The sequence below is a fragment of the Lycium barbarum genome, chromosome 1, assembly GCF_019175385.1.
Source record: "Lycium barbarum isolate Lr01 chromosome 1, ASM1917538v2, whole genome shotgun sequence".
NCBI classification, from domain to species: Eukaryota; Viridiplantae; Streptophyta; class Magnoliopsida; order Solanales; family Solanaceae; genus Lycium; species Lycium barbarum.
Window position 1 is genome coordinate 134,837,183 of NC_083337.1, and position 16,354 is coordinate 134,853,536.

Consider the following 16,354-nt stretch of genomic DNA (forward strand, 5'->3'; position numbering starts at 1 on the left):
ATATATTCTTTATATGTTTCATATACTTACATTCTTTCATATACACAAACACACATTCTTTATATACTTGATATACCTATTTTATATATTCTCATACTTTTATACATCTTTTATATAGTTATATACATTCTTCACACTAACAGGTATATACTCTTTATACCAACAGATACACTTTTATACTTACGAGGTATATTCTCTTTACACTCCTTTTTACATTCCTATCGATATACATTCTTTATAAAATACTTTATACTTGATATACATACATTTTTATACACTGCATATACTTAGCATATTATCACCTAGTGTAGCTTTTTCATGAAATCACAAGATTTTGAAAACATGTAATAATAATGATAAACAGATGGATAATCCCCCTCTAGTGTTCAGTTAAACTAAGTTTAAGGATTGTCTTCGGGCAAGCTCTGAGGGATGCTTAATACCTTCCCCTTGGGGTAAATAAAACCCTTATCTAGAATCTCATATGTTTCGTGGACTAAAAATGGAGTAGACACACAAATACATATAGGTTTCCTATTTTTCCTTAAAAATAAGATGGCGACTCTGACCCTTTTTAAACCAGTTAGAAGAATCGGGAAGTTGCAAACTATCTTAGACCCGTTCAAAATAGGGAGTAACAGGCTTGCTCGATCTTCGATTAACATTGATTCACTTGGTTTATCCTTAATAATTCATAAAATGACTCGATCGTTCTTCGATTATCATTGAATCACTTAGTTTATCCTTAATAATTGATGGAATGGCTCAATCGATCTTCGATTATCATTGAATCACTTGGTTTATCCTTAATAATTCCTAAAATGGCTTGATCGATCTTCAATTATCATTGGATCACTTGGTTTATCCTTAATAATTCCAAAAATGGCTAGATCGATCTTCGATTATCATTGACTCACTTGGTTTATCCTTAATAATTTCTAAAATGGCTCGATCGATCTTCGATTATCATTGAATCACTTGGTTTATCCTTAATAATTCATAGTTTATGTTGGACAACTACTTTAATTGTGCCAACAACTATATAAGTTGCTCCACCAACTCAATCAGTTGTTCGACAACTTCAGTAGTTATCCCAGCAACGGTTATAGTTGTACGACAACTACTGAAGTTGTTGACTTACATCTAAAATAATTATTCCAACAACTTCAGTAGTTGTGCAACAACTATAGAAGTTGTTCGACAACTATAACAGTAGTTGTGGGACAACTACTGAAGTTGCTGAGAAAACTCTAACAATTAGCAGGTAGTGACTACTTTAATAGAATGAGTTCATTAACACAACATAATTTATCAAATGTCTCGATTAACACAAGCTCAAAAATATACTTCAACAATGTTTGGTAAACCAAGATCCCTAATAATAGCAACGTCAAGTACGGATAGTAAATAATACAATATAAAATTATGAAACTATATCACGGCTTGTTCCTACATCTCCACTCCGTCTTGTAAGGCATAAGGTTTTTTTGTGGCCAAATCTTCTGTATAAGGAGCATTTATTAAACTTCTTCTTTGAAAATCCTTCCACAACTCCAGGTACCCGCTTCATCCGTTTCCTTTCTCGTTTGATTTTCTTTTCAGGTAGAGGTGTTCGTCTCTGTAAAATATCCGGAGGAGGGTTCCAAAATTCTTCAGCTGGCACTGGAAATATTGGGTCTGCATATGCAAGCACGTATGACTCTACCTTATAATATGAAGAAGAGTACTCATAAATTATCTTTCCATATTTATCTCCGAATTTACTTCTAAGCGCTGCCATAACATATGAACAAGGTATTTTGTCCAAGTCAAACTCTCGACACGAACATGTTTTTCTTCGTAGATCTATCATTGAGACCCCACTTTCCCCGGTGATGGTGAACATGTCTTTATCTATTCGATGGACCAATAACTTATTTCCCAGATTCTTGTTAGTCATTATTTTGTTTTCAGCTGAAGGGACAAAGATAGTTGTTAAGTTGACGTATGTCATCCGCCTCTCATGGAATATTTCTGACCACCTCCTACTTATTGCATCGAATAGGGCAGTAATGGGGAATTCTCTTTCTTCATTAAACATTGAGTTAACAGACTCAACAATGTTTGAGGTCAATACATCATACCTGAAATATAAAAACAAAAAATTATTAAGAATCTAGAATACAAACGACTGCAGGCCCCCAACAACTATTGCAGTTATTGGAACAAATCTCTTTAATTGTCCCACAACTACTGCAGTTGCTGCAATATTTGAATTTGAACCAGTAAGATAGTTTACTTGTTTCCTGGGAAGTATGCTCTACTCCATTTATGAAAGCCAACATCTCAAGATAATCGGCGACTTCTGCATTGATATATCTGATTTTTTCAAAATAGTCATTGAACATATCTCTTCGGTATGCTTTAGTTGCATGATAAAAATGTCCAAGGAAATCTCCACAATGAAATTCTTTTCTTGCATTTTCAGCAAGTTGCCTCGTGCAACATCCGTGGTGCGCTTCAGAGTAAATTTTTGATACCATTTTTCCCATGCTTAGATGCCTATTAGAAATGATGCACAACTCCGTAGTATTGGGGACTATGTCTAACAATTGCTCAACAAAGTATTCATATGAAGCATCACACTCCTTATCCACTACACAAAATGCAACATGAAAAATATGATTTTTCGTATCTTGTGCCACAGCATATAACAAAACTCCCTCGTAAGGGCCCCTTAAGAATGTCCCGTCAACGGCTAAGACTTTTCTCATATGCACAAATCCCCTAATCCAAGATCCATAAGATACAAAGAAATATTTGAACCTCCCTTTGCCATCAACTTTCAACGATGTCTTGCTTCTTTCATTTGCAGTCCTAAGCATATAACTGTAACCATCTAGAACTGCATCCCTATGGGCATGTGTCCCTCTTATCATAGCTTTAGCTATCTCACTGTCCTTCAAGGACTTCCAGTAACTAATCTTACAACCCAGTTCATCTTGAGTTGTATTTTTATTTCTTTTGTGAATGGACATTTTCCATTCAAGAACCTATGGTGTATGTATTGTCCAATGATGTCCGTTGAAGCATCTGGATGATGCCTTGTAAGATGTTGCCCCCCACATGAGTGAATGTTGCAGTAAATGACAATTTTAAATCTATCACAACTTTTAAGCTTCGTAGCTCACAACCAACAATCACAACCGGGATCTACACATCTAACACAACATGCATCTTCACTATTCTTCACTGGTTTGAATCTTTGATCTTTCTTCACGAAAGCAAACTTCAACAAATTAATTAATTCGTTTTGTTCTTGAAAGCTTTATACATATAAAAACATGCGTCATCATCATCTACGTGGCTACCTTGCATGGTATAGGATGTTGTGTAGCTCCTTCATTTATCGGAGGAATATCCATAGTCACAAGATGCTCTTCGTCATTTGTCATATTTGGTCCACTTGCACTGAATTTGTTCCCTCTACCATCTTTTCAACCACAGATACCCTTAGAATGGGCTTATTTGGATCATAAAAATAAAAATGCAAATCAAGATCATTCCTTATAGGAGCAGGACCTCACTTTTGATTTTCAGCAAGCCGAGCACGTAACTAATAGAAAGATCATCTTTATCACAACTTAACCCAAACCTAGAAACGATTATCTCAACCAACTCATCATACGTAGCATCCTTGCTTATCATTATCGGTACTGTCTCTCGACCCTTCGAACGCCAAGTATAACGAGTAGCATTCTCCACTCATTCACCAGGTAAATCAACTCCTATTATTATTTTTCCCATTGATGGTCACAATACCTGAAGATATCACAAAAATACATATTTCAGTGGTCTTACAAGAGAGAAATTCATCAAACAACTTCAAAATTGCTAAAGAACTTAATTACTTATCCCTACACCTCTTTAGTTGTCCCACAACCATCGATAGTTGTCAGACAACTTTAGTAGTTTTGGGGGACAACTTCTGTAATTATTCAACTATTTATTCCAACAACTAACAAGTTGTTCCACAATTTTACTAGTTGTCCTGACAGCTAATCTGTTAATCAACAACTAAACACAGTTGTCGGACAACTTTAGTAGTTGTTGGGATAACTTCTGTAATTGTCCAACTATTTGTTGCGACAACTACAATAGTTGTTCCACTATTGAATTAGTTGTCCTATCAACTATTCAGTAGTCCAACAACTACACACAGTTGTTGGGCAACTGTACTAGTTGTTAGGGCAACTTCTGTATTTGTCAGACAGATGTTCAATTGTTTCTGTCAATAGCTTTCGGAGTTGTTCGGACAACTACGAAAGTTGTTGATAGAAACAACCAGATTGGGTTCGCTAAACTCAGCTGAAGAATGGACAAAAATTAATCTTTTTCACTTACCAATAATTAATGAATTGTCCTTTGAAGTAATTTCTCAACAAAAACACAAATACAATCTTGGAGCTACTATTTAAAACATTTTGGGGGAGTTAGATTCCTAAAGAAGAAGAAGAATAAGAAGGAGGAGGAGGAAGATAGGTTGAGCATCAATGGCTGGAGACATGGGAAGAAGAAGAAGAAGAAGAAATGGCGGGTAGATTTTTTTATTTATTTACATGTTTTGGTAATTTTAGTTATTTTGATGTAATAAATGTAGAGGTAAAAGTGCAAAAGTAAAAAGTTTGGGGTTTGCTGGAAAAAAGTTTCTTAATGAAGTTTGACCTCATTAACATTAATTAGTTACTTATCACTTCTACCTAATTTTTAAAACTTGAAGGACTCACATCAATTGACAAACTCATTTGTCATTTTTAATTCAGTCTCCCAACTAAGTAGGCGTTTGTCCGTAGAAACCAAAAAAAAGTTCACTTTATTTGTTATTTTTAAAGTTGGAGTTGGAGATAGAGTTGTGTTTGGTTATCGTTTTTGCAAATAATATTTGGTTGTTTGAATGTACTTTTTTACAACACGAAATATGATTTATACCCCCAATTTCTAAAAACTAGTAAAACCACCCAAAACAATCATAAACATAACCAGTTAATTGAATCAAAACAAGCGACTACACAATTACATCAAAACAACTGATATATTAGTGAAAACAACTCTGAGCAGAATGAAACTTCAAATTCACATACCATAATCCCTCCCTTGACCCATCAACTCCCCATCTCTCAGAAAAAAAGAAAAAAAAGCAACCAAAGTTAAGGGTAAAACTTAGTCGCATCAGGTTTTTACACCTATCTCAGTTAAGTTAACCATAGATAATAAACAAAGGTGTAGAATTATTATTTTAACGGAACATTACAACGGTCTTTGTTATTATAAATTTCTAGTTACCAAAATCTTATTTGCTATTGCAAATTTCTGGTTATTACAAATATCTTGACCAACGTCCTCTTTTTTATTACCAAAATTATTTTTTGCTATTGCAGATATCTGATTATTGTATCATCTATCACATCCATAGTCTTAACTAAGTGATGTTAATTAAGATATTGGAGGTGAAATAGAAGTATAATAAATGAATATGATGATAAATTTGTAAAACTAACAAATCTAAGAGTGGACTGATATTTTCATGATCATACTGCTAATGGAAAATAAAAATTGTTATGGCCTTTGGGAGGTGTTTAATTTCCGGCATAGATGTATTAAGAAATTACAGTCAATCTACTTACTGTTTAGAAGATAACTGAAATAGCATGAGAATACTTTATATTATTAATTAAGATCATCTGCAAAATACTTAGTTAACTATAATTAAATATTAATATTTATAATTAAATAATATGACAAGTGTCATTTATTTACTTGTTGGGTGTAAACACCCGATGGGGATAAATTTTATCGGAAGAAAATAAATTGTTTAATCAACTGATGCAATAAATTACCACTAATGTATCGTCACTCATAAGGTTTGAGCACATTTGTTGCATGTGTGAAGCTAGAAAGAGTGACACTATTATGCGGACTATCCCCACCTTGCACTTATATCCCATACAAAACCCAACAAGAACTAAAACAAATAGTTATAAACAATATCAATACTAGAATAAACGGGGTTAAATTTATAAAAATAAAAAAATTAGGGTAAAATTTGACAAAGGAAAAACAAAAGCAAGGGTAAAAAAATAGAAAGTGAAAATAGTGAAAACAAGGTTTTTCAAATTTTAAATGCAACTTCAAGTGGCATTTAAAATTTTCATGGCCAAACACTGCTTTTCAAAAAAAGTGAAAATAAAATTTCGGAAAAAAGTGAATAATTTCCATGGCCAAACAGGTCCTAAATTCGTGCAAAACCAAGAATAGAAGCAAGTTATTTTTTGGCAATACATCATGGAGAAAATATGAGCAAAACTAAATATGAAAGATTAGATTATTTTCTTATGTATACAGGTGGGAGGAATCTAAAAAGAAAAATACTTTTCTTTTCTCTTAATAACTTAGCAATCCTTTACTCAAGCTTTAGGCAGTGGTATAAATCATGTTCATCGAATAATTGTACTACGCAATATGAATTTTTTTTTATTTTTTTTTTGTTGAAAAGTGTGCAATATGAATTAAAACAATATATTGTTTGAATCCCTTGATATAGTTAAATCATCGGAGTAACCTTTCATTTTTCTAAATTCCCCTTGTTTAAATTCATAATTCTGCAACTAGTTGTAGACTACCTTTTGGAAAAAAAATTCCCAAATATTGTTGAAATTTTATTAAGGACATGTTTGGAAGGATATCTTGGAACACTCTCAATTTCTAAAGGTAAGGTAAGAATTAATGATACTTACAAGTTAACCCGCACCTTTTTTCCTCCTTTTCAAAATCTTTTTTTTTTTTTTCCTTTCAAATATCATTTTTTTTTTTAAAACTCATTTCTGACATTTCTTCCCGTCTCGCGTTCCTCTTTCCAACATAAGTTGCTTTCCTTATATTCTTCTTTTTTTTCTTTTTTTTGTTTCTTCATCTTCTTTTTGTTTTTTCATTTTTCTTATTTTAAGTGCACTAGTACTACTTATAAGTTGGTGCTTAGTGATGATAATAAATGTAGTGACTTGTTAATGTTTTTTAATGATTTTTAATATTTTAAATATCTTATTTTGTATTTGGTGCTTGTTGATGGCAGCACGACATCTTTATCTCGTAGGAGTTAGAAATAAGAGTGTCTCAATAAAATTAGTGACCTAAAGCTACAGTTTAATCGGAGGCCTTAGGTATACATATACACAATAAATTTAGTGTTATTTTTTTTTTTCATACTTGTTGTTTTTAGTGTAGTATTCTTAAAAAACCATAACGTCTTTTAAAGCACATAATAATATTGTTGTAAAAACTTTATTTATTAATACGAAGATTTGAGTAGGTTTGCTCAAAGCTCTATAAATATAAAAAGTAGGTACACTTTCTTCTTTCCTTTTTATATAAGTTTTATAGCTTTCTTTTTTTCACACAATCTTTAATGGAGTATTATCTAAGAGAAAGTAAAATCATAATTTACCATTAAAATTTTTGGGGGCTTTATAATTTTGGGAGCCTGAATCAAGGCTTTACTAGCTTCATCCTTAAGCCGCCCCTGGTTAGAGTCACGAAATTTGTTTCTTAAATATTTTAATATTTATATTTTTCTTTTATTAGTAAATATTTATTATATAGAAATACTTTTTTTAACCCATTTTTATCTTTTTTCTTTACTTCAAAAGTGCAATAAATCATGAATTTCACGTTATATTCTCACGAGTTTGTAAAACATTTAAACTCATTAATTAAATTTTATTAATTGCTTCAAGTTAAATTAATTTATTTTGAAGCTACCTATATTTTCCTAAAATTTTCTTATTTAAATTATGAGATTTAACTATAATTAAAATAAAATATATTTACTACTATAATTGCACTCGCGCAATCAAAATATGACACTATGAATTAAATTTTGATAATTATGACAAAAAAATAATAAACAATACTTTACAATTGTTAGACCGAGAATTTATTAAGTTATGTAATTACTATACCCTAACAATTACATAACTTAATAATTATACAATAAAATTTCAAACACATACTAAAATTTTATTCATATGGTTGGTATTGTTATGGATGGCGCTATACCCCCTCCTTAATTTATATCCATAATCATGTACCCCAATTTTGTAAGAATAATAATTTTGATCTTATTTAATGCAAGTGACACTTTCATACATGGAAAGAAATCTAAAATTCACTAGATTGGCAGCAAGGATATTTTACAAAATAAATATAAGGGTGAGTTGTAGTTTCCTTCCTTCGCACCCAAGTAACGCCTTAAAAATATGCGAAGAACTCTTTGCTTCTACAGAGTCCACGATTATCCATATATATAATTTAGTATAGATTCTTTTTTCTTTTATTTCCTTATAAGCAAAATCGACCTAAAATTACAAATTTTCCTTACATGCATGGTTTTTTATTGATCGATCACACACAAAGTCATTAATATATTTGTTAAATAAATCTTAAGCCGTTCAAAACTTTTCAAAAGTAGATTAACAAAAATGGATTACGGTCTAAAACTAAAAGTCAGAAATAACTTAATTATCTGTGATAAGTAAGGAGTTACGTCACCGATATCCCATGGGATTTGGTTACCTGTATATATCCAATAGAAAGGTAATTATAAAATTCCCAAAGAAGCTTCCTGAAAACTAATAATTAAAGAACCAAAAATATATTTATGCTAAGTAGAGTACTAACACTATATATGTAAAAAAATAAAAGAGTAAAGATTACAAACATTATTCTTTTGTGAAAGTCAAAGGTAAAACTCACACGGCAAAATCATTGGTAGAACCTATAAATATGCACTCTCTCTAGTTCTATATCTTATTGTATTGCCAAGAATTCGAGAAAACCTCGTTTTCTAGCCCAACAATCCAACATCATCGTGTTATAGTAGCGTACGATGCTTTGTAAGCCTCTACTAGAAAAAAGCATACACATATAGAAAGAAAAATAAAAATGGTGAGTATGACGAAAGATGCAAGGAAGTGCTCACATTGTGGGCACAATGGACACAATTCAAGAACATGTAATTCGAAAGGAGTTGGAGGGATTAAATTATTTGGGGTTCGAATTGACGATAATAATAATAATAATCACCATGGTGATGCAAAAATGAAGATGTTGAAGATTGGCGATCATGAATCTATAAGGAGGAGCAAAAGTCTGGGCAATCTAGAACTGGCTGTGAATTATGACAACAATGGCGCTGTTGAAGCGGGATATCTCTCCGATGGGTTCATTCATTCCCCTAGACATAGAAAAAAAGGTTTGTCAATCTGAGTTCACCATTGCTTTATGTCATGTCGTTTATCATATCTATTTATTAACCATGGTATTTAAGTCAGTTTGAGCATATTGTATCTTCCTTGTTCTTGAGATTCTAATAATATTATAAGTTAATTTTGTGGTGTTTTCCTTCACAGAAAAATAATCATAATTTATAATCTAATCAATTTTAAGTTTTTGAATAAATTTAGATCCGGAAGAATACAGGTTCTTGTTCTCTTTTACTTATTATTCGATTGATTTGCTCTAGTGTTTTAAACCGCAATCAAAATATAATTCTAATAAATAATATTTCCAATACCTTGTATTGAATAATCCTTATTGAAGAGTGTTTGTTTACGAAATTCCTTTGAATCTATTGTGAGAAATTTTTTGTATATTTGTTTTTATTTGCTTATATAATCAGGTACAATCTTATTATTCGATTGATTTGCTGCAGTGTTTCAAACCGCAATCAAAGTGTTATCCTAAAAAATAATATTTCCAATACCTTTATTGAATAATCCTGTCGAAGAGTGTTTTTGTTTACGAAAATCCTTTGAATTTATTGTGAGAAAATCTCTGTATATTTGTTTTTAGTTGCTTATATAATCAAGTAGTATCTCTTAATTGTGATTTTATTTTCCCACAGGAACATCATGGACTGAGGAAGAACACCTATCTTTCTTAATTGGTTTAGAAAAACTTGGGAAAGGTGATTGGAGGGGAATATCCAAACATTACGTGCCTTCCCGAACTCCGATGCAAGTTGCTAGCCATGCTCAAAAATATTTTATTAGAATGGCCTCAATTGATAAAAAGAAACGTCGGCCTAGTGTTTTTGATGTGCACTTAAAAGATTCGGTAATAAATTTTGCTTCCTGCTGTTTAAATTTTCTTTATTTTCTGTTGTATCTTGTTTTGACAAGAATTAATGTAAATTTACAGAATTCACAGATTTCTTCTAAAGCTTCCACATCTTCACCTTCAATCTTAAACAAGATTACTGAATCGAAGGAGGTAAGATATATCTTGAGGCTACAATAAATAACAAATGTTAGATACAGTTTATTTGAAATGACTATTATTATTCCACAGGCAAATTTCCCATTGGAGCAATTGTTCGACACTTGCCAAATTAAAAGACAGGTACGTACATTTGTTTAAATAAAAAATAAATAGTCATATGATTTAAACTATATGTATAATGATCGTATCAAAATTAATTCTACCTATTATAAAATGTTGTGTGTACATGGCAGTTCAAGGGTAAGATCCTCAAGAGTCAAACGTTATATTAATAGCTTTGTATGTAAAAAATATGTATCACATTTCTTAATATATAACTTGGATAGGTTCTTTTAAATCAATAAAAAATTATCCATTTGTTGCTATATCATACATTAATTCTTGTTGTCAAAAATCTTATTGATAGATATGAGGATTTAATAAGTTTAATCAAAGTTTTGAATTATTAGACAAAGTTCATGACTATATAAAGAAATAATGAATTTTTCTAAATAGTAATTGTAACTTTGTGATACAGTTTATAAGAAAACTTTTGCTAAAAATTTAAAATTAACTATAACTTAAAATATTGAAATGAAAAATTGATAATATGGAAAGAATACTTAATGCATTTCTGTATCACTATTGAAGAAAATTATAAATATTAAAAAGACTTGGAAAGGTATTTAATTCTATACAATATATAATTTTTTCTAATTATCATAAATAAAAGGTTTTATTTTTTAGATTTAGTTTGAGTTGTTCAAATCAGTGAGTAAATTAGGTTAAGTTTTTATTTCTCATTAATTAGCACATATACCTACCTCGTTGGTTCTTAATTTTTCTACTTCCCGTACATTTGTTCTCTTTTTCCCTGTTTATAATGATTTTATATTTCATTTTATACTTAACTTTTCTGAATCAATTATTTTTATTTTATCATTAAACTAATTGTCTGAATCAATTAGTCCTTAAAAGGACAAATTTATAGCTTTGCATCTACAAAGATTGAAAGAGTAAATTTCAAAAAAAATATAAAAATTTTATTAAAATACTTATAAAATCATATAAAATTTTAGCTTTAGATCACTGATTATATTGAGCCGCGGTGTATGTAAAAATTAAATGGATGTCTACGCTATGTGCAGGCTAGCAAAAGTGTTCCTTGTGCAACCCGTGAAAGGCCCCCACTTTCACCGTCACCGATTAGTAGACCTTTTGGAGTCCCTGACTTACGCCACATGCCTTACATGGTAAGAATATTGTTCCTTGCTAAATTCTAAGAAAAGAAAATTTGTTATTGATAAATGAAATCAATACAAAGCTGAGGATGAGTTCTTGTTGGTATATATCACCACAGTGTTATCTGATACCGCTTCACCAAAAAGAAAAACTTTTGTACATATGTTTTTCTTAATAGTATTTGTTTTTACAATAACATATCTACATAATAGACCCACAATGCTTGAAAATGCAAAATTAATATTAATTTGCACAGAACGTAAAGCCTCAAAATCAACACAGTTGGTCGAACTTTTTTAAAATATGCTTATTTTGAAAAACATTTTTTTTCGTAAAAAGCGTTTTTTGAAAAAGTACTTTCACTACAAAAAAGAATTAAATTTAGCTATTTATTTCGTCGTTAATTTATTCTTAAATAGCTCGTAGCTAACTAAGCTTTAAAATAATTTATTGTTAATTCCTTGCCAAATAGAATTAACAACGAATTTGTTGTTTAACTGCATAATTTGTTTGTCGCTAATTCTTATCTTTTTAGTAGCTAGTGTTTTGGAGGGAAACAATTTGTGTTTGACTAATCAATTTCAAAATCACTTTTGTTAATATTAGAGCAATTTGTACTTAGTCAACATTTCAAAAGTGCTTATGATTATTTTTTTAATCTTTTTAAAAAAAACTTCTGCTACTATTCAACAATACTGCATTCACCTTAGATTCAATCCTATTTGAGAATTAAGAGTCGAAACATCTAGAAGGGTTGGTTTTTTGTTCCTAAAAATCTCAAAAATAAGCACTTAGAGAAACACATTTAACTTGTCAAGAACTGGACCAAATAGGCTACTCGACCAAATTCTATTTACGAGCCAAATTTGATAATGAATTGACAAAATGAGTCGCCACTAATATGGTTAGTATTGATCTTCTCTTGTGTATATACAGATGGGAGTTCCTAGGAATGTGCAAGGCGTCACAGCAGCAGCGAAAGTAGCACCAACAATCTCATGGATTCCTGTTGTTAATTTCCATAATCAAAGCCATCATCTCCATCTGAGAAATTTTTCTCATCAAGGTCCTGCTTTTACACCCTTTGTGGCACGGCCTACATCTAATGGTGTATTAATGTCAAGGCCACCTCCTCAAGTACAATCTCAAGCAAGCCATACAACTCCAATCACAAATAAGGATGGTGTTAACATTAGTATTGGAGCTCTTTGATTTTCAATTCATTTTTTGATATATGCCTTTTCTTTGATATCTAATTCTTTACATTAACTAGTTGGGCAATTTTGGGTCATTTTTCCGCCTAGCTACTTTTGTCTTTGCTTTATTGTTTGTTTTGTGGAAAGAGAACGGAATTTTGCAGCGATTGAATTATTTCAAGTCATGTCCGAGATCTTCTTGATGTTCAGTAACATTTTCGTATCATATGCCAAACATGGTTTATTATCCTCCTCAATATAATTTCTTTGGCAGTCTCTTGCCACATCTTTTTTCCATTGTCGTTTTATTTCTATTTTTTCCTTCTTTTTTCTAATGATGCAAAGACATGTAAAATCTATGATATTTTGCACGATCAAATAACATAAGAGGGAGTGAATCGGGTTATATCTGATTTTCGGCTTAGTGGTGGACCACGTTACTTTATCAGTTTCTCAAGACTTATTTGTGGAACAATAGTAAAGTAACAATACAATATTTTTACGTGAAAAACATTTGCCTTGTGAAATCACGGCCTACACCTCTATACAATTTGTCTCAAACTTCACCATAACTTTGAGCCTCAACAAAATTGAGATTACAAAAGATATAACCTAGGAAATAACTCTAATTCATTTTCCAACAATCTACAAGTTTAGTCCCCTCTGAATTGACTCAACTTGGAGCTGAATTTAACTAAGATTTTACCTAAAAATAATGTTTTTAAGAAAGCTGAAAAATAGGTACAACTTAATCACAAGCCTAATAAAAAATATCTAGACTGTAAAACATATGACTATGAAACATGCTCTTCAATCTGGTCTGTTGTATCAGATAATACTTCAACAACTAGTCAATATGCTCTTACTTATTTGCTTGATTTCTACTTTTAGGGCCTGTTTGGAAAGCCACCCAGGTAATTGGAATTGGATGTAATTGCGTGTAATTACACAGTTTGGGTTGTTTGTTTGACCAAATAATTACGCAGTTAGGTGGGAATTGGGTGTAATTACACTCTCCAATTCTCAAGAGGGGGGGGGGGGGGGGGGTTGAGAATTGAGCGTAATTACACCCTATAATTACAGGGTTATTTTTTAGTTTGTTTATTTTTTATTTCTATTATTTTAATTTACTTTTTATTTCCATTATTTTAATTTCTTTTTTTATTTTTACTTTTTAATTATTTTTATTTTTTAAAATGTATTTTTCTTTTTATGTTATTTATTTTTCATTTCCTTTCTTCTCATTATCAACCTTTACTTCTTGTGGTTCCATGTAATTGCTCGTATTTTTTTATTTTATTCATTTAGCATAACTGTGTTATTATTCTAATTTTTAAAACTACACCTCTTAATATTGGAAAGAATTAGTTATTAACAAACTTGACATATAACGAGTGACGTTATTAAAGTAGAATTTCGTTGTGAATGAGGTTATAGACTTATATTTTCCCTTTCTTTTGAATTATTTACGTAAGTTACGTTGGACCTTACTTATGTAATGTTAGAATTTGACATAAGAGTATTATGTTAAATTTTTTTCTTTTGGATTTTGAATTTAGGTTATATTTTCAATTTTAAGTTATTTGCTTTCACATTGCATGATTTTTCACTTACATTTGATGGATTTTTTGTGTCAAACATTTGAATAATGTTATGGCATTATATGTATAAATATTATTTTTTTCTCAAACATCCAATCCATGACGTTCTCACAAAAAAAAAAAGTCTTCTTTTAAGTTTTATAATTAATTAAAATTAAATATTATTAATTTGAAAAATATATATCAATTATTTTTTATAATATTAGTTCAAATATATGATTATTAATTAATATATTTTCAAGAAACAATGTGTTATTAAATAACTAATTTAATATCATTTATAAAGAAAAATATTTTTAAAATTTTATTTTTAAATTAAACTAATTGTGTAATTACACTTGTGCAATCAAACAGCACGCTTGTAATTACACTGTAATTACGTTATGAAAAATAAATAGGTCATTGTAATTACACCACTGTAATTACTAAGCTGTGTAATTACACCAATTCCAATTACCAGGTGGCTTTCAAAACAGGCCCTTACTCTAAATGTAGTGTGTAAGTCTCTTCAATGAAAAACCTGCATATATGCAACAAAATGTAAAGGCAAATGGGTTAGTCACAAACACTTATTGGATAAGAACATAAAGAGTGATAGTGTTTGAAATGGAGCCAAATCCTTAATTTGCTTTTACACTACAACAAATGTGTTTGAAGAGAGTCCAAAGCTTACCCCAGATAAGCATACCATAGACTCCAAGGTTTTGTATGTAATCTCAATATTACGAGTCATTCGCAGAGTCCTATCATGACTGGACGCAGAATGGAACATGAAACTGCTTACCTAGTTCATTTAACATAGCTAACTTGTTTAATGTTTATGCATTTGGTCCGACCCATTTATTTGACCCAAATCATTTTGTCATTCATCAAAACGTACCAACTCCAACAAGCTAAAATAAATGAAAAAATTACATGGTGTAGCTAACTTATATATAGTATTTACCATTTCTAGGTATACTATCACAAAATTAACATCACTTCATATTTGTAAAGTGGTTAATTAGTTTTAAGATTTAAATAAAAAATGAAAATGGATTTTTTTACGGAATTCAAATTAAAGATCATTATTTAAGATTCAATGCTCCAGGTTTTTGCATTGATAAAATAAGAACCGTACTTTTTTCTATAAAGAACAAAAACATTGAAGGAAAGAAATAATGAGTAAAGGTTAAGCTAATACTTATAGAAGAATTTAATTTTTTGCACAATAAAAGAAGAAATTAAGTTGAGAGACTATCGAATATTTACTTAATTATAGTGTATTCTTATTTTCTTAATCATGTGAGTAATTGTTTGTATCTAATTAGAATAAACTATGACATTATTTAAATTATATGTACGTTAAATTAAAAAAAAAAAAAGTTAATTACTATATATCATAATAGGGAAAACAATGTATAACGGGAATAATAGATATAATGTGAGGCTATTTATTGATTAATTAATTTGATTAGTAAGATAAAGTAAAATAATAATGTTAAAAAATATTAAGTAATATTTAGATAATATATTAACGATATACTAAGAACAGAAAGAGAAATAAGTAGGTTCTAGTACACATTTTGCTTGTTAAAAGAAGAATAGCACACTAGTAGAACTCATTATAATTATGAGTAAGCGGGTTGGATAAAAAATTAAATCAGATTTAAAATGGGTTAGGTCTAGAGCTGCTACGTCATTTAATAGGTATCAAAAATTATATTTCGAACAAAAATAATTATAAAAGCTAACTAAACAAAGTTAGAAATAAAATTGGGTGGCTATAATGATTAATCACTAAAAGTTGAGTAACCATCTAACTCGGATATCTATAACCTACATTTAACATCCCACTGTACAGGTAACTAGTCCTTATTTTTACCTCAGGGGAAGAGTCGTGTTCAACCTCTGCAGAGGTTGGTAGAATTAATGTCGTCAGGGATCGTTTGGTACACGGTATTAGCTGAGATACCCTAGCACCAATTGTCGATTAATTTTATATCATATTTGATAGAAGGTATAAATAAATTTAGGGAAAAT

At 30.3% G+C, this 16,354-nt stretch overlaps 2 protein-coding genes across 2 annotated transcripts; one reads left to right on the forward strand and one right to left on the reverse strand.

Annotated features, from left to right (window-relative positions):
* Nucleotides 1–1,423: 1,423 nt before the first annotated feature.
* Nucleotides 1,424–3,017, reverse strand: LOC132614568 (uncharacterized). Its single transcript, XM_060329038.1, has 2 exons — nucleotides 2,263–3,017; nucleotides 1,424–2,123 (listed from the first exon to the last, which is right to left on the reverse strand). The coding sequence occupies exons 1-2, from the start codon at nucleotides 3,015–3,017 to the stop codon at nucleotides 1,424–1,426; spliced, it is 1,455 nt and encodes a 484-aa protein (XP_060185021.1).
* Nucleotides 3,018–8,868: 5,851 nt separating this feature from the next.
* LOC132605261 (transcription factor MYB1R1-like) lies at nucleotides 8,869–12,988 on the forward strand. The gene is made up of 6 exons (XM_060318493.1): nucleotides 8,869–9,286; nucleotides 9,938–10,149; nucleotides 10,234–10,305; nucleotides 10,384–10,434; nucleotides 11,442–11,546; nucleotides 12,472–12,988. Exons 1-6 carry the CDS (start codon nucleotides 8,977–8,979, stop codon nucleotides 12,745–12,747), a joined length of 1,026 nt encoding a protein of 341 aa, XP_060174476.1. The 5' UTR covers nucleotides 8,869–8,976; the 3' UTR covers nucleotides 12,748–12,988.
* The last annotated feature ends 3,366 nt before the right edge of the window (nucleotides 12,989–16,354 follow it).